At 39.8% G+C, this 21846-nt stretch overlaps 1 protein-coding gene across 1 annotated transcript; it reads left to right on the top strand.

Moving 5' to 3' along the window:
* The first annotated feature begins 131 nt into the window (after window positions 1–131).
* VPS37A (VPS37A subunit of ESCRT-I) lies at window positions 132–20447 on the top strand. The gene is made up of 12 exons (XM_084626855.1): window positions 132–400; window positions 5475–5549; window positions 6891–7005; window positions 9073–9173; window positions 10263–10470; window positions 10681–10751; window positions 12327–12454; window positions 12538–12596; window positions 12679–12747; window positions 16501–16644; window positions 17836–17916; window positions 18240–20447. Exons 1-11 carry the CDS (start codon window positions 273–275, stop codon window positions 17914–17916), a joined length of 1179 nt encoding a protein of 392 aa, XP_084482981.1. The 5' UTR covers window positions 132–272; the 3' UTR covers window positions 18240–20447.
* Window positions 20448–21846: the final 1399 nt, after the last annotated feature.

Genomic DNA, 21846 nt, shown 5'->3' with positions numbered 1-21846 from the left:
GCTCCAATCGCGCTCCGCGTTCCGGGGCACGTCAAGCGACTCTGGGAGCAGCGCCGCCGTGTCCCAATAGGTGCGTCCGCCGAGCGGTGATGACGTATGGCGAATCACGCGGGGCGTGTGTTGATGTCTGAGAGGACAGTGGCTCGCGCTGCTTACTTCCTGTCTCCGAGCAGAGCCCAGGGCTGAGGGCACCGAAACCGGCACCGCCAGCGGCCGGGCAGAGCGGCGTTCTCCCCCTCGGGGCGGCGGGTGGCCCGGGCGCCGCGGGGAGGATGAACTGGCTGTTCCCCTTGTCCAAGGGCGGCGGCTCCTCGTCCCCCGCGGCCCCGCTCCCCGCCCTCACCAGCCTCCAGCAGCAGAAGCAGCGGCAGATCGAGTCCCTGCGCAGCGCCCATTCCGCGTGAGTGACCGGCGGGGTGGGCGGGAGTCATCCCCGAGCCGCCCCCGTTATTTCCCTCCCGGGCTGCCCGGCCGTACCTGCCTCCCCTCCTCCCTCCGGCGTCTGCTTCGCTCTCCGCGGAGCCCCAGGGCAGCCGCCGCCCGAGAGTTACTCGGCGCCGCGCCAGGGGCTGGCGAGTCCGGGGCTGTGGGGAGCCGTTCTGTGACTGTTAGCCCTGCAAAGTCCACCTGGGACACGAGAGGCAAGCCGGGGGCTTCCTTCTCCTGCATCGTCATCAGAGATAGTGCTAGGCGCTGTGACAGCCGGGCAGTCTCATCTCCTTCCTTGCCTTTGCACGTCTGTAAAGGGCGGACCTTCCCTCCAATTATTCCTTAAGCGGTTCTGTTAACGATGCAGAAGACCAGCTGTGCCCTCCTTTATTTTGGCTCTTCAGGAATAAAAAGTAGCCAATTGAATGTTGTTGCTAATTCAGATGAGGTGGCGGTATCTGTTGCCTTTTTCATATCCATGCAAAAACATAACAGAAGTGACTAAAGTTGTGACACTTATGAAAGCCATAATGTAGAAGTAATTGTACTAGCATATCTGTTTATACCAATATAATTTATTCTCTTGAACTTAAGCTGCATCAGTACGGACATTTTTGTACCGATATGAATGGCCTCCACACTGGTGGGTTTTGCGAGTGTAACTATCCTGGCAAAGCCCTCCTACTGTAGACAAAGTCTTACAATGAGAAACTTAACGCTCAGTTTGTTCTTTTATCAAAGAGAAGAGTGTGAGGCGTCATGGTTCTGATATATTAGTACCTTCACAAGTACCTGGAACTAAAGGGCTCTTCTGTTTAGTGGTGAAAGGTATAACAAGAATCAAAGTAAAGTGTCTCAGAGTGGAGCCAGGAGCAGAGCGCAGGGTGGGAATCCCAGACCCTGCTGCTGCGCAGGGCCAGGGGGTAGCCAGGACCCCAGACCCTGATTCTGCTGCTGTGCGGAGCCAGGAGTGGGGAAGAGCAGGCAGGACCCCAGAGCCTGACCCTGCCGCTGCTGCAGGAGGGAAGGGCAGCCGGGACCCCACAGCCCAACCCTGCCTCTCTGCAGAGCCGGGGAGGGGGGAAGCCCATAGCCTGACACTACCGCTGTGCGGGGCCGGGCAGAGGCCCGCAGTCCAGACCCCGAGCCCACCATGCAGGGCCAGGAGGCAGCTGGTGAACCGGCCTGTGACCTTTTGCACACAGCTGAGCTAGGCTGCAGCTGTGTGTTAATTGGGCCACATGTGAGCCATGGGTTGAAAACTTCTGGTCTATAAGAATCCAAAACTAGGTTTGCCTAGTTAAATTTAACTGGAAATGTGTATTCTTAAACATAAGTCTTGCAGCACTATAACCCAGTGGCTCAACTTGTGGCTTTAGAGCCATGTGCAGTTCTCATGGTGCATTCATATTTGCACTGATCACATAAGCATTACCATACTTTCAAGATGTGCAAGAGAGTGCTAAACAGATAAAGCGTGATCCCTTCAAGAACCTGGCATGAGAAACAGAGGAGAGAACTTTTTCCTCTTCCATCAGCCGGACAGGAATGCAGGGCAGGAGAAGAAAACCACACTCCCTTTCAAGAGCCAAGAGAGGGGAACAAAGTTAAGTTTAGTAGTTGCAGAGCACCGCTAAATCCTGATATAATATCCTGATACTTCATTGTGATGCTCGAGTTGTGGTGTTACTCAGATGTTGAGATACTGCTATTGTTTGTTTAAGGTTGTGCCTGCTAAGAGCTAGGCTTTTCCGAAACACTCCGTAAGGATGGTCCGTGTTCTGAGGAACTCATGATCTAAGGACAGACAAGTAGACAGAAATTAGGGGAAAGAGAATGTGAATAAAAATAGGCAAATCATATACAATTCACTGCCCAAAAATGTCATTAACACAGAGTTAAAGATGGCTGGCAATGCCGTATACCTTTCCAGAACATCGAGTGCAATTATACTTAAACCTCTGAAAATAAAGAGTTAAGGAATTCTGCATTAAAAAAGTTTCTGGCAGTGAATTTTCCTTGATTTTGAGGAAGTGGAGATAGTGAGGGCGTGTGTGAGTGGGGGCGCAGAGAAGGAGGCTTCTGGGTACACCTTGCTGAGGCCAGGTCTATACTAAACAGTTAGGTTGACTCAGCTATGTCACTGTGGGGTATGAACAATCCACACCCCTGTGCAGCATAGTTAAGCCAACATAACCCCTGGTGTAGATAGCATTAGGATGACCAGAGAAACACTCCTGTTGCTGTAAACATAGCCTGACACTCTGCTACCAGCTCTGCCTTTCTCCCAGCCACTCAGTGCCCCCGATACAGCAGGAGGGGCCATAGGGAAGAAGGAAAATAGTAACCAGTAAGGCAGCAAAGGGGGAGTGGAGAGGAGCAGAGTCCCAGACTCTGTACTCCACTTTGGGGGCTAATATAGAAGGAAGGGGCTCTGTACAACCCTCTGTGGAATAGGAGGGCTGCAAAGGTGTGAAGTAGCCCATTTGACTCATTTGGACAGTCTCAGATGAATTGGGACCTGGAGATAAATACAACAGCCACGCTCAGAAGTGTGAACTGACTCATTCATCTAATTGGGTGTTCTCCTTCCCCCTCCTGCTAAAGGTTGCCCAAGACCCAATTGTGGAATACCAGTTTTCAAGACACACTCATTATGCTTCTGAGTTTTAGAGCACTTTCAATATTGAAATCAGCTCCTTATTTGGAGTGTGCTATCTGAGGAATCCCTTGACTCCAAATTTGCACCAAAAAGTGTTAGCTGATCAGTAGTAAAGATTATCTCATTATAAGAACTGTACAAATTTGATTCCTGTGACTTTTTTAGGCAGACTATGTTGGGGGGGAGGGATAGCTCAGTGGTTTGAGCTTTGGCCTGCTATACCCAGGGTTGTGAGTTCAATCCTTGAGGGGGCCATTTAGGGATCTGGGGCAAAAATTGGGGATTGGTCCTGCTTTGAGCAGGGGGTTGGACTAGATGACCTCCTGAGGTCCCTTCCAACCCTGATATTCTATGATTCTATATCTGGAGCAAAAGAGCTCAAATTTGGACCACTAGCCCTACCCCATACCCCATGAGGCAGAGAAATTTTCTAGGCAGTCTGAGTAAGTATGTGGATTTTAGACAACTTGGAAATATTGGCTGTAAAACAGTAAACTAATCTCAAATTTAACTTTAGCAGAGCTCCTGGCCAGCATAATATATACATTACAAGTTTGTACAAGTCAGCTTGATTCATTGTAAGCAGCTTGGTAGAGTGGAACTTTAAATGTGGACAAGACAGGAGCTTTGTGGAGTAGTTCAGGGAGGGTGTATCATGCCTAGGGAACAGTGCAGAGGAAGGCATGGAGGTGATTTTGAGAGAAGCTAACAAATGGGCAGACGAGACTGGGAGCACTGGCAGAGCAGAGGGAACAGAGGACAATGCAAAGCCTGACACGAAAGATTTGAGGTGGTGAGAAGCTTAATTTCCATGTGATAGTAGATGGAGACCCATTGTGGGGAGTTATGTAATTAAATTGATGGGCAGTGAAGATGAGTTTTTGGATGCACTTTATATGGACTAAAGGCATGCCATGTGTATGTTTCAGAGGCCAACAATGAGAATGTTGCAAAAGTCAAGTGTCAAACACAATTTCAGAACATCTTTTACAATTACTTATTTCACGATGAGATTCCACTTCATTAAAGTAGTGGCCCTTCAATGAGTATCACTGCTCTGTCCCCTAAAGGAAGATCTTGGAGCGTGTGATTGTTTTTCCCCCAAATTTCAGACTTTTCTGTTAATATCTGTGAAGTTGCTACAGGAATGACTGTTTTGTCTTTAAACATTTCTACATTATTTATAATCTGTGCATTGAAGCACTGATCCTGTGCCTGAGAACCTGAAAGTGAAACAGAAAGTTTAACTTTAGAACTTTAGAAACTTTAGAAACAGGTCAGAGTGACTAATCAATTTACATTATAGTGGTGGTAGTGCAATAACAAAAGATGAATAACCTTCTTTTATTAGCAAACAAGATACTTTTAGCAACACAAGTAAGGCATTTTGTTTTAAATATGACTTCCAGTTTGAAAGTGTCTTTTATAGATATGTATTTCACTTTCCCTATTAATCTGTCAAAAATGACATGCTATGGGTTTATTGTACTAAATTTTAATAACTCTTAAAATAGACTGTAACACAATTGTGCAAGAATGACTCTTTCTATAGCTAGCTCACGTAGCTCTTATATAGCGCTTCAACTATAGATAAAATGTGCTATATAAAATTCATCTATTATGGCAAAGCCATAGAACAGCACTTTTGACAGGCTAATAGGAAAAGTTGCAGTGAATTGGTGAAGTGGGTATTTAATTTATCATAAACGAGGACAAGAAGTTCACACACTGCGAAGTTGTTGACAAAACTTTTGTCTTTCATGGGTACTTTAAAAAGCCCCCCTTCCCCGCAAAAGACAAAAGTTTTGCTGACACAAGTTGCAGTGTGAACGTGGCTTTGTCGGCAGGAGCACTCTCCTGCTCACATGGCTAACACCGCTCGCAGGGCTGGAAGTATTTTGTCGGCAAAAGTGCCGACAAAGTACCAACAAAAAGCATTTACACACACTGACTTTTAGCAACAAGGCTGTGTCGACACTGCCTTGTCGTTAAAAGCTGCATTGTGTAGACAAGCCCTTAGTCTTGTTGTTTCAGCCTGCTTGGCTGCACACTGAAACAAAGGCAACCAGGAATCTGTTCAGAGTATGAAGATTATCTTTGCAATTAGAAGGATTAATTATGTTTTGGGGAAATGGAGATGACATTACATTTACGAAGCCTGGATTTTTCTCGTGCCTTTATGTAAGCTGCCTGCAGTCACGTATCTTAACAGTTCACAACTGTCCTTCTCTTTTTCATTTTATCTAGGTCAGCATTCTGTGAAGATGTTAAATAATTGCAACAATTTGTTTTCTTTCATTTTTTACAAGTATAGTAGAAAAATAAATCAAAGTAATGTCTGGATCTACTGTTAATTGGACTCTAACAATTTTTTCCTTTATAGCATTGCCGAAATACAGAAAGATGTGGAATATAGGTTGCCATTCACCGTAAACAACCTGACCATTAATATTAACGTGTGAGTAGCGTGAGATCTACTTAAACATAACTTTAGGAACTTAAAATCTTGCCTCGTAAATAGTAACAATAATAAAACTTAAGGCCCCATTCCCGCAAACACTTACAGATGTGCATATCTTTACTGTACTAGTAAACGCTCAAAGTACATGTCATATTTTCAGGCTCAGTTCTAAAGCAAGCCTACATTTTTTCAGCAGGAAGCTAAGTCACATAAAATGGCAAGCAGTTTCTAAAGTTTGAATTGAATTACTAATAGAAACTTTCCTTTTAATTCTCTTTATTTTCTGTACTAAAACATCAGTCATACAAGATCATTATTTCATTCATCTTTTCTACTGTAAATTAAGTTTTTTACAGTGTTTACTCTGAATTTGCATGCCATGGTCTCTGGCACCCTAGGCTGTTTTAGTTGCACATTTTTACTGCTTTAGCCTAGAGCATTTGCTCTGGTGCCTGGTCACGGAACCTAATTCTCCTGTGGTTCCCAGGGCATCGCCCTTTTCTCTCGAAGGGCTTGTCTATGTGGGACATTAGTGTATGGCAAGCCAGGGTGTGACTCTGTGGCACACTAGCTTGCCACATGGTAATGTCCTGTGTAGACCCTGTTCCAGTGCACTGAAAGTTCCATAGTGTACTTTCACATGCTTGAAGTGAGCTGTAGCTCATGAAAGCTTATGCTCAAATAAATTGGTTAGTCTCTAAGGTGCCACAAGTACTCCTTTTCTTTTTGCGAATACAGACTAACACGGCTGTTACTCTGAAACCTTTCACATGCTGGTGTTTGAAACAGGAGTATGTATAAGTGCACTACCAAACTTTTAGTGCATTGGAGGGTCCACAATGCAAGTGGTAGATTCACACCCTGGCTTGCTGCAGTGAGTCTCCTGTTGTAAGCAAGCCCAAAGTTTGTATATCCCAAAACACCATGGAGGTATTTAAGCCTATTCAGCTGCACTGGAGAGTACAATCTGCTCTCTCCTTTTCTCAGTCCAGTTGCCTTCCTCGGTGCCATTTAACATTCTGATTAACATTCTCTTCCTTTTATTGAAGAGACATGATGCAGTTTTTTTTCCTGCTGTTTAAACTGATCTGATCCCAGAAAAGACGTATTCAAAGAGGTCACTACTCATGTTACTGTCTCTTTTTTTTTCCACAAATTTAGTAATATATACCTGAAGTAAAAATCCCTCTTGTGCACCTCACTCTGTCTCCGTAGTTTTTCCTGTTAGGAAGTAGGATAATCTGATATTTTTTCTTAATGCAACACATTCTTAATAAGACAAGCTTATAATAGACAGTTAAAAATGCCAATAATAATAAAGTATTTTTGTGTTTACAGCTTGCTTCCTCCTCAGTTTCCTCAGGAAAAACCGGTGATCAGTGTTTTCCCACCAGTAAGACATCACTTAATGGACAAACAAGGAGTGTATGTGGCATGTCCATTAATAAGCAATGTATGTATAATTCATAATGTCACACCCTAACGGTTATATAGCAGATTTCATATATGTAGCACTCTGACTTCTCTAGTACATCTAATAACAAATTACTAGGAATAGAAAACTTAATCTATATGTGCTTTGTGTAAAAACAGAAAAACCCACAATATTTCTGAATAATCACTCAGAACAACTTCTATTGCACTGCTGTAAGCTTCAGTGACTTGGAGGGTTACTGTAGGGTTTCTTAAATATGGATAGCACCATGTGTTGTGACTTAAGTCTGATTTGCAAAGACATCTTCCTGCTTTGTTGTGAAATTGTTGTAATCTAAAATTAGATTACTTTGCAATTTACTGATGCATGCAACACTAAGCAGGTCTTAAAGATGTTACCTATCCTAGATAACAAATGAAAGACATATTGTGTTTTCTCTGCCAGGGTGTGTGTGTGTATATGTATGTATATCAGAGTTGTTTTACTCCAGTTCATTTAGTAGAAAATTCTTTCTAGGAAATTCCCAGTCATTTTTGGATACTTAGAAATAACAGAGCCAATTTTGTAGTTTTGACTATTTGAATGGCTTTTTATTTCAGATTAATGTGTTAACTTATTGAGCTTTCAGATGAGCATTAGGTCTGTTTAGTCATTTTTCTATGAAACAATTCCATATATAGATAGCCCATATCTGATAATGGAAGATATGCATAGATTTCCAGTACCTACTCTCAGCTCAGGAGGCTTCAACTCTTAAAGAAATGACTTATTAAAAATGCTAAGGGCTTGTTTACACACATTTTGAGTTACCACTTTAATGATCTGTTTCTGTACTGTTATACAACCTTCTAATGTGGATGCAGTTATACATGAGTTATAACTCATGTTTAGGCATACAACAATATCATATGAATAATGATGCGGCCTCTGGCGGGACACAGCTGAAAGTATCAGTTCAGGACAAATTGCTTAGAGCAGGACAGTTACAGCCCAAGGCTGGGTTTCCTTTACTATTAAGGCACACCAAACCAGCCAAACAGAGAGGACTTCGGTCTCACCCCACTGGCTAACCATAAGTCATACAAGCAATTCCCTTAGACACTCCAGTTTCCCAGTGTCACCACTCGTGATGGGGACGAATAGTTCTGAAAACCAATACCCCAGTAAAAAAAAAAAAAAAAAAAGTTCTCCCGATCCCAAAGGGCCAAGCCCCAGACCCAGGTCAATATATAAGTCAGACCTTACCCACAAATCACACTGTTGCCAATTCTTTAGAATCTAAAATGTAAAGGTTTATTCATAAAAGAATGAGATATAGATGAAAGTTAAAATTGGTTAAATGGAATCAATTACATACAGTAATGGCAAAGTTCTTGGTTCAGGCTTGTAGCAGTGATGGAATAAACTGCAAGTTCAAATCAAGTCTCTGGAGTACATCCACAGCTTGGATGGGTCATTCAGTGGCTTTGTTCAGAGCTTCAGTGTAGCAAAGTTCCTCCAGAGGTAAAAAACAGGATTGAAGACAAGATGGAGGAGATGCAGCTGCCTTTTATAGTCTTCTTGCCATGTAGCCTGTGCTTCCTTTGTTCCAAAAACAAGCTACCTAGCACATGGCATGGAAAAACTTTAGAGTTCTGTCCATTGGCATGTCCCTGCATGCCTTGCTGAGTCACAAGGTATATCTGCCTTCTCTCAATGGGTCAGCTGTATAGCTGATGGCCCTTAATGGGCCATCAAGCAGGCTAGGCAGTGCTGATGCCAAATTGTCTGGGATGTCACCCAGAAGCATAGCACAAGTTTGAAATACAGGCAGTATAAAGCCAATACTTATAACTTTAAATACAAAAATGATACATGCATACAGGTAGCATAAACATAACCAGCAAATCATAACCTTGTCATAGACACCTTACTTAACCTCTTTTGTACAAAATTTGATGTCACTATGTGACCTTGGTTGCAACAATCTATACAGTCACAGTTTATGTCAATGACGTCACAATTGCATTCATGTACTTTTTTTTTGGTGAGCTTCTTTGATACTTTAGGAGTGCTAAATATAATATAGATTTTGTTCTCTACCAGTTCACAATGCACTCTGACCTTGGAAAAATTATTCAGAGTTTACTGGATGAGTTTTGGAAGAATCCTCCAGTTTTGGCTCCTAGCTCAACGTCATTTCCATAGTAAGTATACATAAAGGTAAAATTGAGAAATCAGACCATTTTCAAGTGTATGCAAAACCTGGACAAGCAATTTCCAGATTAATCTTTAGATTTTCTTAGGAAATGTATGAATGTAACAGTATGTCAAGGAACAAACTGGAAACAATTAGTATGTAAATTAGTTGAAGGAGAGGCAAAATGTCCAAAGAATGGTTTTGTTTCAGGCTGGAAATGTATAATTCAGCTAATTGATTTGTATGGATCTGGCCACTTCGGGTCAATTTTAAAATGATAAATATAGTTGGCTTTCCTGTATTAGCATGTTAGTTTGACTTTAGTGCTTTTATGTTTCTGAAGATTAATGAATGTGTACCACTAGCAAAACAAGCACTTCAGGCAATGATTCCTGTAAGCAGTTGTTTGTTCCTGGGTGCCCTGCTGATTACCTCAGGATCTGAAACTCCCAAACTAGAAGGCAACTTTTCTTTAATTCATTTGTGAATCTGTCCAATAGATAATTAGATTAAAATATTATCTATTGGACAGATTCACAAATGACACTATAGCCTTGTCCATACTTCAGAAATTATTGATCACAGACAAGCAATATCATATGCAATTTTGAATTTAAAAAAAAGTTAATCACTTCAGAAACTGCTTAAAAGCTTTATCTGTTACTGATGCTCTTAAGTTTTGTAGGGTGAATAAACCCTAATAGACATTGCAACTCATTTTTTTTAAGGGCTTCTTAGTGGAAACCAGGTTTAAACTGATGTTTTCACAAACTTCTGAGAAGCATAAAACTTGAGTTTACATTTACAATTGGCTCTATATCAAATCTGAGAGCATATAACTGAGACAATTGAGCTTACTGCATTATGAAAAACTTTCTAAATATTGTATAAATAGCAACATATGGTAAAGTGTATCTCTCAGAATTATTTTTTTATTCTCATTTTTATTATTACTTTTAAGATAATAAATACTTGTGTACTACTTCAAAAGCTCAACAACCATGTACCTTGCATGTGCGCTAGTAATTTCAGATGTATTTTTAAAATATCATAAATGAAGAGTAAACAATTTGTTGCTGATGGTAATTTTTTTTAGTCTTTACAGTAAACCAGCTGGAATGCCTCATTATACTCCTCAGGGTTTTCCGTTTCTTCCTCCATACCCACCACAAGAAACAAATAGATCTATAGCCTCTGTGCCAGTTGCTGAATCAGGTTACACTACAGACAAACCCGCTGCTCCATCCTATGGCTTGATCACAGACCTGCCATTACCTGTTCCAACAACAGAAGCACTATTACAGGTTTGTATGTGTAGTGAGATTTATCACTTAAGCAGTCTACACCTACATCCCTCAGAGCTAGTCCAGACATTTGAATACAAATCCTTCTCAGGGCAGATGTGTGCAGAGGCAACCATTCTTGCTATGGCAAGGGCTTTTTAGATGAGATTAGAAGCAAAAGAAAGAAATTACTATTCAAAGTTTAAATAATGCTTTTAAACTTCAATTCAGGTGGGCCAGAATGGCTTCAGTTACAAGATGCCTGATGTTCCTGATGCTTTTCCAGAGCTCTCAGAATTAAGGTAAGATCTTGGAGAGAAAAGTGTTTACTTTGTGGTAATGCATATGACAATTACTGCTTGAACTGGAAAAAGATTTTTTTTTTCTTGTTGCTAGATAGCCACCAAAAAGTTTCATTAGGAGAAAAGAGTACTCGTATTTACCATGACTTCCTTAGTTTCTGTAGGTTGCTAGACATTTTTTATTAACTCAGGTATTTTTCTTGCTCAGGGTTTTTAATAGGAAAATATATTGGGAACTATAGGTAATGCTGTCTTACATTACTCTAACAAGCTATAAAAGAGTCTCTTGCTGTGTCCTTCAAACTGTTTTCCTGTGCATCACCAGGCACCCAATGAGTGTAACATCTGGAAAATGAAAGTCACAAAAAAGGCAGGAAGGCATATACTGTATTTACGGCAATTGCCCATAAAAAAGACTTCCACTTTTGTGAATATTTATTACTTATGTTGTAAATACTTGCTCTTACAATAAACATTTATCCATACTGCCACTTGGCTGATTTTGGTTTTTTAAGCTGTGGCAAGGCATTAACAAGTAGCCTTTACTGGAGAATTTCCTTCAGGCTTTTGAAACAGCCTCTGAAGCCAGATATATCTGTCTGAAAGAAATACATTCTTCAGTTAAAATTAGTCTGAGACAATGGATTTGCTCACACTCTGATGTCCTACTCTTAATAGTTGACTAAACCAAAAACTCTTTCTTGTAGAATGCAAATCAGTTGACCTTTCCTATACATTTCCAGGTTTGGCAGGATGAACAACAGTTTCTTAGTGTCTCTGGAAACAGAGAATTCCTTAAGGGTGTATCAACAAGCAGTTTAGATATGAGGCTTGTAAGCACTAGTAGCATATGTTTAATATATAGCAAAGGGGTTTTGGTTTCTTTTCTTTTCTTTCTTTTTTTTTTTTTTTTTTTTTAAAGAAACATTACCAGCAAGTCTGAGCCTTCCAAGATGACTAAAGAGAAATGTGGACTCAATGTATCATCTTCTAAGCTTTTCCATAGCGCTTCAGAATTTGCCAACAATGTGATGTTTCTAGTCTAATTTCTCAAATTGTGTTGCATCAGAAATAGATAACACATTCAGGAGTACATTAAGGAAGTAAAGATTGAAACTAAAGACACTAAGGGCTTGGCTACACTTATATTTTATAGCACTCTAACTTGCTGGCTCGGGGGTGTGAAAAATCACCCTCCCGAGTGCAGCAAGTTAGAGCACTTTAAAGCACTAGTGTAAACCGGCTCCGAGGCTTGGAGCTAATCCCCTCGTGGAGGTGAATTACCAGGAGCGCTGGGAGAGCTCTCTCCCAGTGCTCACACGCAACCACACTCACACTTCAAAGCGCAATTGTGGGAGTGCTCCCGAAGTTTCCAGTGTAGCCATGCCCTAATACCACCTTTCAAAGCCTGTCCACTGCAGATGGTAGAGTCCAGTGTAAGAAAAGATAAAACAACATGGCTTCTTTGCTGGAGGAAAAGAAATCCCAAATAAGTTACTAGCTTTCATTTTTGATTGGCCTTTTTGCTGTATATCCTTTTTTTTTTTTTTTTTTTTTTTTTTTTTTTAAATCCAGTATACCACAACTGACAGATATGAATGAGCAAGAGGATATTTTGCTGGAACAGTTTGTGAATCTGCCCCAGCTGAAGCAAATCATAGTGGATAAAGATGACTTAGTGAAAAGCATTGAAGAGTTAGCAAGTAAGACTTCAACATATTCATAACTATGGGTGTGTTTTCAGAACCATAGTCTCTTAAAATTAAACAGCTTATTTATTTTACAGAAAAAAATTTACTGTTGGAACCCAGTCTAGAGGCAAAAAGGCAAACAGTGCTTGATAAAGTAAGTGAATGAAAATAAATTTTCTGGAAAAGAAATAGCTGAAATGTTCTTTGTATTTAAGAAATCTTTTTCCCCCCCCTAGTATGAACATCTTACTCAGATGAAAGCCACCTTTGAAAAGAAGATGCAAAGACAGCATGAGCTTAGTGAGGTATAACTTTTTTTTAATTTCATGTTGACTTTTGAATAACATACTGCAAACTATGGACAAAAGTATAATAAAAATTGTAAAGAATATTATTCTGGCCAGATTCTGCTTTTATATGAGTCTGCATGGCTCCCATGATTTGAGTAAAGTGGAGCTATGTAATATTTCTGCGACAGTCAATTCTTAGGTGTAAAGTTAGCTTAAAAACAAAACAGACAGTAGTAGTACAACCAAATCCTATTTCACATTCAGTGGTACAGTAGCAAAAAATCTGTCAGATGCTGAGTGATAGTGCCATTAGAATTGTTCCTGACAAATTTGGTCAAAGGCAGGTATTGGGGAGAAAGATTGACACACACCCCCCCCAAAAAAAATCCATTAACTAAACCAGTTAGCAGGATGACTTAATCAAACTCTTTGTTATGATGGGAGGAGTTGTAACAGACGAGGTAATAAAATCAAGAACACAGTTAAAACCTGGTTAAGAGTTCTAGGCCAGACACTATAAACTTACTTCAGGAGAAGGAACACCAGGGCTGAAGTCCAGCTTAGTTCTCCGCATAATATGTATAAAAGTACCAACTATAAGTGAACCATTCTCACGTAATATCAGTATCGCAGTTTAACAAGACTTGACTATTTTCAAAGCTAAAGTGTGTTTCAAAAAAAGAGATGAGGCCAGTGTAATTGACTTTGAGCCTAGCTGGATAAAGAAAAGGTGAATGGAATTGGTTAGCTTAAAAGTTGGTTTTGAGCTGCCATAAAACTTTTCCTCTTTGTCAAATTGGTGTTTCTTCAGGAAAAATACCAGTATGTTCAGCTTAAATTTCCCTTTGTCTTGATGCATTCAGTTCTTTGTTTCACGTAGATACCAATTTACAGATACAAGCACGTTGTTGGGACTAGGAGAATAGACTTTTTTGAACTAGAAAAAGTAAACTAAATTGTTCAGTCAGTTTTATTCCAAAGGTATCTGAAAGCCATGATTATAAAGATTTTGTACTTTCACCTGGCTCCACTTACTCAGGTTTGTGACCAGTCCTTACGTTTCTGGCGTGAACTTCAAGTGTGAAGCCTATTGATTACTTTCTATATTTTGCTTTAGAGCATCTTTTAATAATGACTTCTAGAAACAGTGATCTCAAAGGCCTTGGGGACCCTGCAGTCAGATCTGTGAGGGTGGGCTTTAACAACCACACACAGCATCACTGAAATCAGTGGAGCTCTGCCCAGGTGTAAGGGTAAGTCAGCCCAAATCAGCTACTCTTCCAAATGTTGTCTTCATTCTGTGTTCCCGTCTAGATTTTTTTTTAATCAATTTAAACATTCACTGATTCCTGTAGGTGGCAAATTTCTAAGTTGCTTAGCAGTCTTAATTTTAAGATACTACAGTAATGTTCTCTCCCACACCCATTAAGCTGTTTTCATGCATTCCTTTATCTACCTTGTGTAATACACCGGACCCTCGCTAGAACGCGCATCTGTATAACGGAAATTTGGATATAACGCGGTTGCGGTCATGGATCCCAAATTTAAGTACAGTACAATTTTTTTTTCACCTTATTAAATCGACCGCTGAGCTCTCTCCTGTCGACTCTAGTATGCCATCAGAACGAGGAGCACAAGCGCAGTCGATGCGAGAGCATCAGCTAGTCACGTAGCTGAAGTTGCGTATCTTAGATCGACCCCGTGCGGTAGTGTAGACAAGCCCTAAGACGATTGCTGTAGGCATAGAACGCCATACCAATGTAATGTAACAAAAATTTACAGGTACAGTACTGTATTTATCTTTAGGAAGATGTCAAAAATGTCGGGCAAAAGGAAGGCTTACTCGGTGCAGGAGAAATTGGAAGCTATCGAACAACTTAAAAATTGCAAAACCCAGGCAAAGATTAGCCGCGATATTGGCATCAACGAGTTCATCTTTTGTGGATGGCTAAAGAATACTGACGAGCTCGGAACTTACATTCATAACCTGGATGAAGAGCATGGCCTTCAAAGAAAACGAGCCCATTTAGCGAATGATGCCAATCTTGATTCTGTGGTGTACCCATGGTTTGTGCAAGAACAGCAGAAAGGCATTCCAATCTCTGGTCCGCTTATAGCCATGCAAGTGGAAAAATTTGACCGGGAACTTAATGGCGAATTCAGCAATTTTAAGGCAAGTTCGGGTTGGCTGTGGTGATTTCAGAAAAGACCCACAATCTCTCAGATTGCAGTTCTGGGAGAGAAACACTCTGCTGACGACGACGACGCACAATCATACCCTGCGAAGCTGAGGGAAATTTTACAGGCAGAGGGTTATTCAGAGGAACAGGTTTACAATGCAGACGAAACAGAAATTTATTATAAAATGTTGGCTGATAAAACCCTGGCTGTCAGAAAAGATGAATATAAGAAAGAAGGATATAAACAGGCAAAAGATCACCTTACTTTATTGTTTTGTGTGAATGCAACAGGCAACCATAAATTAAAACCATTGTGCATTGGAAAGTCTCACATGCCTTGGTGCTTTCATCACGTAAATGTGAATTGCCTGCCATTTTCTTACAAGAACTCCAAAAATTCCTGGATGAGGAGAGATTTTTGAACAATGTTTCTTCACCGAATTTGTCCCTTCTGCGCAAAAGCATTTGCGGGCAAAACGCTTAGAAGAAAAGGCAGTTCTTTTGCTAGACAACTGTCCAGCGCATCCTCCAGCCGAAAGACTCAGAACCCATGACCGTAAAATACGGGTTCAATACTTACCTGAAAACACGACTTCCAAAATCTAGCCACTTGATCAAGGTGTTATCGCCATTTTTAAGCAGCACTAGCGACGGAACTTGGTACGACAAATGATAGAAAGCAAGTTGTCTGTCACCGATTTCCTGAAGAAGTTGACTATAAAAGACTTCTTTTACATTGGCAGCGATTCCTGGAATTTATTATGTGCTGAAATGATAAACCGCTGTTGGATGGTGGGACTGAGAGTGTCGTTTGGCCACCTGCTCCTGGAAGAAAATGAAGAAAGCAGATGACAGTCTGACGAGGAATTCGACTTTGAGGGATTTACAGAGGAGGAAGTTGGAAGAACAGACATGGAGTGGATGCAGGAGCTGTGCCAGCAACTGTCTGGGCTCGGGGTAACTGTTCTGCCACAAAATATTGAGTCCTGGATAAGAGGCAACAATGAAGCAGAAGAATTTTGTCCCGTTGCTGAAAGTCTAATGGATGACCAAATTCTTCAGGCGGTACAACCAAACAACATTCCAGAAGCTGAAGAATTGGCCTTCGCGGTGGAAGAAGAGGACGATGAAGTGGACATCATTCCAACATCCGCTGCGACTGTAGCTGGGTTAGAGACTGCTTTGAGATGGTTTGAGACGCAAGACGTTGAGCCAAAAAAATTCTACAGCTACGTAGTCTTTTGCAGTTTGCTAAGCAGAAGCAGCACAGCAGCAAGAAGCGAAAGCATCTCACCGACTCTTTTAAGAAAAACTAGACTAGTTTATTGTAATGTCTACTTTAAATCTCTAATAAAGCAACACTTTTTTTCTCGTTTATTGTTTCCTTCAAGTAGGAGATTATTTTCTAAGGTTTTCTTTACTTTATGGATGTGACATTTACTGTATACGGTAATTTCATTTTAACGTGGTCCCCGCTATAACACAGTACTTGGCATGGATCCCAAATCCTGCGTTCTAGCGAGGGTCTGGTGTATAAACGTGGTTTTCTATGATTATTTAAGATTAGCAGGAAACTTTTTTTCCTCAGAGTTGCAGTCCCAGTGCTTTGCAGGCCAGACTGAAAGTAGCTGCTCATGAAGCCGAAGAGGAGTCTGACACTATTGCAGAAGATTTCTTGGAAGGAAAAATGGAAATAGATGACTTTCTTAGTAGCTTCATGGAAAAGAGAACAGTATGTAATATACTCTCAAGCTGAAATGAATTGTACAAGTGGTGTGTATGAAACCAGTACTTGAGTTATCACTTTTAAGAGTGGAGCAGTTCTGTGATTCAGAATGCTGGATTCTGTGACCTGCTGCACACTTCTTAAAGTCTTAACTAATTTATTCTGATTCTTCCAAGATGGCAACATATCTTATTATATAGATTGTCCGTAACCTTAGAAATGGTTTGTAGTCTTGTAAATTCATTCTCACGTCCTTGGACTCTAGGTTATTCTTGTATGTGCCTTCTATATACTCCCTTTTTATTATGCCCAGTTCCCCTAATCTTAGAAGGTGCTTTGTGACAGAGATTTACATCTCTTGTGGTTTTGCCACACTCACATAGCAGTGACCCCGTAACTTTCTTTGCTCTATGTATATTTTTTTGTGTGCTAAACTGTAAAAGGGAGAGTGTGCACTGATTTTTTTGTCAGAGACATAATATCATTGTTACAAGGTGGACAGAAATGTGTATGAGTGCTGAAATGTAGTCTTCTATCCCATTTTTTGAGCAAGAGCAATGAAATGTATCTTTGAGTGTACATTTTGAGTGATTCAGGTAATACTTAGTCCTGACTCAGTGCAGGGGACTGGACTAGTTGACCTATTTAGGTCCCTTCCAGTACTACATTTCTGTGATTTCTCCCACATATGGTATTGTCCTTCTATTCTTGCACAGAAATAAGGAAGAAAACCAGTTTTAAGAGGGGGAAGGAAGAGACTGGATCTGTAGAATAATCTGCTATGTTAAGAGTCTCAACCTCATCACTTTTAAATTTCCTTAACCCTTTAAATAATAGAGAATAATTAAAATTGATAGTCTTAAAATATGGTTCATGATCACTGCACATGCTCTTCGTCTCTGTCCTTGTTTTCAAAAGATAAATCATAGTAAAGGCATCTAATGATACTGTAAATATTTTCCTAATTACTTTTCTACATAAGCAACTGCTTCAGGAATGTTCTTGCAAATATGAGTGAATTTTGGTGGAATTGCTGGTGGGGAAGTGGTCCCCAGGTCAGTCTCTCTTTTAAGATTCCATGAAATAGGCAACTTTTGAACTAAAAAAGAAATAGGGATTGGGTGTGTAAAATACAATAATAAAACACAGCAGGTTATTCTTTTCAGAGCTAACTGGTCCACTTTGTTTGTGTTTTAGATTTGCCACTGTAGAAGAGCCAAAGAGGAGAAACTTCAACAGGCAATAACAATGCACAGCCAATTTCATGCTCCATTATAGGTAAACTGCTACATGAAGACAAATTCCCACACACTTTGCATTACCTTCATAGCACTTACTCTATATTTACTAACTGCAAACCGTCGTGTTAAAATTATTGGTATTTCCCATAACATTTCTGGATGTAGACCAACTTCAAGTCAAAATTCCTTGTTTGTCTGTTTCTATACAAAGGAAGGAAATAATTGGTATCTTCAAAAAGTGTGGGTTGGGGAGAACATCTACTTTCTGAAATACGTATCTGTAACTGGGGGGCGGGAAGGAGCTGCAAAATAGCTTTTTAGGGGTAAGCTGTCTAATTATAGAAACTTTTGTCTTCATAGACTATCCTGCAAACTAGACCTGCCAAGAGAAGAGTGAACAAACCCAACAAAGCACATTTTCTAACACCTATTTGCAAATAAGCATTTCATCGTAAATGGTTGTATTTATAGAACAGATTGTATACAGTGCTGGGACTGTTTTGTACAAATTAGAATGACTCTTTATATTCTCATTTTATTCAAGAAATCCTTCTATTGCAATCTTTGCACTAATATTTCTTGTATTTATTGTTGATAGTCCTTACCATATTTAAGTTCCTACTGCTATCCAGCCATTCTTTAGAGATTAAATATCTAAACATGTAACTTTGGCTAGCTTTGTACATTTTATAAAACATAATTCATATCTTTTGTATTTTGAATTTAAAACATTTGCTTGGGTTATTTTATGAAGACTCTTGAGGATAGTGAACTTTGTGGGGAGGAGATTGGTAGTGCTTTTTATAATTGTCCGTGAAATATCAGACTTCCCTTCCTTGATGCCAAAAATGTTCAATGCCAGTTTATTTTTATTTCAAATAATATCAAACTAAACGTTACCTGCATCTTGTTGGATAAGTAGAGTCAGTTTAAGGAACGGATGCTTTGGAAAAATAGTATGTTTACAGACTGCTGATATATCTATTATACTAAAAGTACAAATGGACTCTTCATTCTGAAGTGACAAGGCACCCATCACTAACTAGCTACAGAGCTGTCAGCCAGACATCACCTTTCATTTTAAGCAAAACCAAAGGAATTTGTTGTTGCACAACATTAAAAAAAAAAAAAAAAAAGTCAGGCCACCTCTTTACATAGTTTTGGTGGTGTTTAGTGTCTTTCATCTGAGAAACACAAAGCACTTTATAAGCATTAATTTAATTCTCAAGTCCCTTCTGAGGTAGTAATTACCTGGATTTACTATACAAGGAAACTGATTTTTCAGTGGCTGTGCAGAGAGTCATGTTAAGGGCCATGAATAGAACTCTTATCTGGTGATTTCTAGATCTTTGACCTTTGATCACGAGACCTGTCTGTCAAGTGCTCTCCCTTTGAGGGGAGGGGATATATATATTTAAAATGCATGAACAGGAAAATTACGAAGGCCGCATAATGTTCTACAGGTGAAAAACTGAGCCCAAGGTACAATATTCTTTTTTTCTGGTCTATCTTACCAATTAATTGAGTCATGAAGTAAAAATACAGATTCTAGAGAAATAGATACATTTGCTACATCCTGAATTTTGGGATAGATTAAGTTACTGCAATTCTCTGTTTTATTTCTATCATAGTTGTAACTTTCTTCAGGAATCTTGATCTTGTTCTCTCTCTCCCGCACACCTCTTCTGACAAGGTGAAGAGAAGCAGGGTGGAAAAACATTAGACTCTTTCTGAAAAGAGAGAATTTTTTTCATGATCTTGAGTCTACAGCTACACTACTTAATTCCGTCAAATCTGACAAGCTAAACAGGGTCAGACCAGGTCAGTACTAAAGGTTTCATACCAGTAGGTGTCACTCTAACCTCTAAGTCAGTCCTGAATTGAATGCTCCCAGCATTGTGTTAATATAGCCACTGTGTTCCTGGAAATGCTCTTTTGGGGGGAGGGGCTTGAGGTAAAACTTAAATCTGACTCTTCGTAGTCATTAAAGATCCATTAGCACTTCTTACAAGTGTAGGAATGTTAAACCATATATGCTACCCAAATTTCAAATGGGGTAATATTCTTTTTACTTAAATTACGTTGATGGGTGCTTTTTAAATTCATATAGTTGCCCGGCAATTTTATTTAGAAAAACTTATTCTCTATCCTCTGTACCATGGTGTGCTGTTTTAAACAGCTGCTGAATATGGTGGTGGGCAAAGTGATCTCTGGGCATAGTTTCAGTTTGTAAACCAGATAGAGCTCTTACAGGATGAGAAGCGCTGGGCAAATAAGAGACTATATGATTATTATATTCCTTGTACCACTTAAAGCATTACCCTGAAAGATGACTTACACATTTTAATCCTCAAAAAACATTTGAACATTAAAAATGTACAGCTGGGAGAAGTTTTGCCTCAAATTTTTTTTTTTTTGCTGAAAAATGCAGATTTGGTCCACTAAAACAGTTGGTGAATTTGAATTGATTTCAGTTGGGAAGGGGCACCCATCAGAAGTGTTGAAACAGTTTACTTCAGCATTTCTGAAAGTTAAATGGTTCAACTTTTGTTTAAGAAAAATATTTTGGAATTTTCCTCAATTTTATTTTTAAAAACCGTCAATCTAAACTTAAATGTTTTGGCTTGACACTACTTTTTTTTATATTAGTTTGCCAGTAATTTCAAAACATTTTTGTTTCAGGCTGACTTTTTTTTTTTTTTTTTTTTCACCTGAACCAAATATTAAGTTCCTTTGTAGCCCTTACAGTATGTTCTGCACACTGATTAATGAAAGTATGTAGGTGTGGTTTTCAAAACAATAAGTAGCTCACAATTTCCCTCTTCCTTTCCCTTGTAGTGCATGTACATTAAGTAGATTTACTGCAACTCCACTTTGAAATAGCTGTCCCATTGAGAGTGCTGGAGCATGGAGGCTGCTTGTGGGCCTATAGAAAGTCTGTTTTCTATAATATTGCATGTTCTAGGCCTAATGAAACTTTAGGAAATACCTACTATTATAGGAAATACGTACTATTAGAGAAGAGAGACAGACTTCAGTAATTTTCAAAATAGGAACAGAGGACCTAATTTGTCATCACTATTCTTCTACTTTAGTTGATTACTTCTGTACTGCAGTAACTGATTTAATTTCTGTTTGCAGTTTAATGGTAACTAGCTTATATTAACTTCTATCTCGGCAGTAAAATCTTTTGTATTTAATGTAAATCTCTATCCTTCTCCTTTGGATCAACTGACAGCTGAAATGCAGAACTGAATTCTCTGTGTAGGGGTTGTAACATTTCATATATTGAAAAGATTTCTTCCACCTGCAGTATAAAGCAGCGAAGTCAAATATGTTCCTTTGGGAATGTCTCATATACAACTATACCTGGCTGACAAGATCTCCCACTGGGATTACACTCTCCTGAAAGGGGCCATTTTAACATCTGCCATATACTTCCCAATCTGTTTCACATTCTTTTATTTTAAAGTCAGGTTGATAACTATCAAATTTCAACTCTATCCACCAGCACTATGAGCAACAGACTTTACTAAATATAAGCAGATTGTAAGTTACTAGCTGGGTCAGTTGCATAACCATATTATAAACAGGTTTGGAATTAATCACACAGCCCATAGTTCTTAGTGCTGCAGTAAGCCAAGTCGCTATGATTCTTTCCCAGTGAATTGTGGGAAGGCAGTGCAGGGCTATAAGCGCTTGAGGGGTTTGGCCTGCATATTCCCTGCAAACTGGCAGGTTACTAACCAATGTGTAAATAGCACAAAGGCTTTAGCCTGTACCCTAGGACAAGCCAGTTTGCTCTGATGTAAATCAATATTATGCTTGGCTGAGAGGGTTTTGTGCACAGGAGCCAGGTTAAGGGCATCAGCCAAATTAGAGCCCATGTTACTTCTTGAGTGAAGACAAAGCCTCTAATCACTGCTGGCACCACATTCTTCCTCGTCATGTAGGCCTGTAATTGGGG

The sequence above is a fragment of the Lepidochelys olivacea genome (genome assembly GCF_965140295.1).
Source record: "Lepidochelys olivacea isolate rLepOli2 genome assembly, chromosome: 4".
Lineage (NCBI taxonomy): Eukaryota > Metazoa > Chordata > Testudines > Cheloniidae > Lepidochelys > Lepidochelys olivacea.
The sequence above is the reverse complement of the archived record's forward strand: the minus strand, read 5'-3'. Positions and strand labels throughout refer to the sequence as shown.

Coding starts and splice junctions, on each gene's coding strand:
- VPS37A (XM_084626855.1), top strand. CDS start 273: ATGAACTGGCTGTTCCCCTTGTCCAAGGGCGGCGGCTCCTCGTCCCCC. Junction 5,550..6,890: donor CTGACCATTAATATTAACGT/GTGAGTAGCGTG, acceptor TTGTGTTTACAG/CTTGCTTCCTCCTCAGTTTC. Junction 12,455..12,537: donor AAGCATTGAAGAGTTAGCAA/GTAAGACTTCAA, acceptor TTTATTTTACAG/AAAAAAATTTACTGTTGGAA.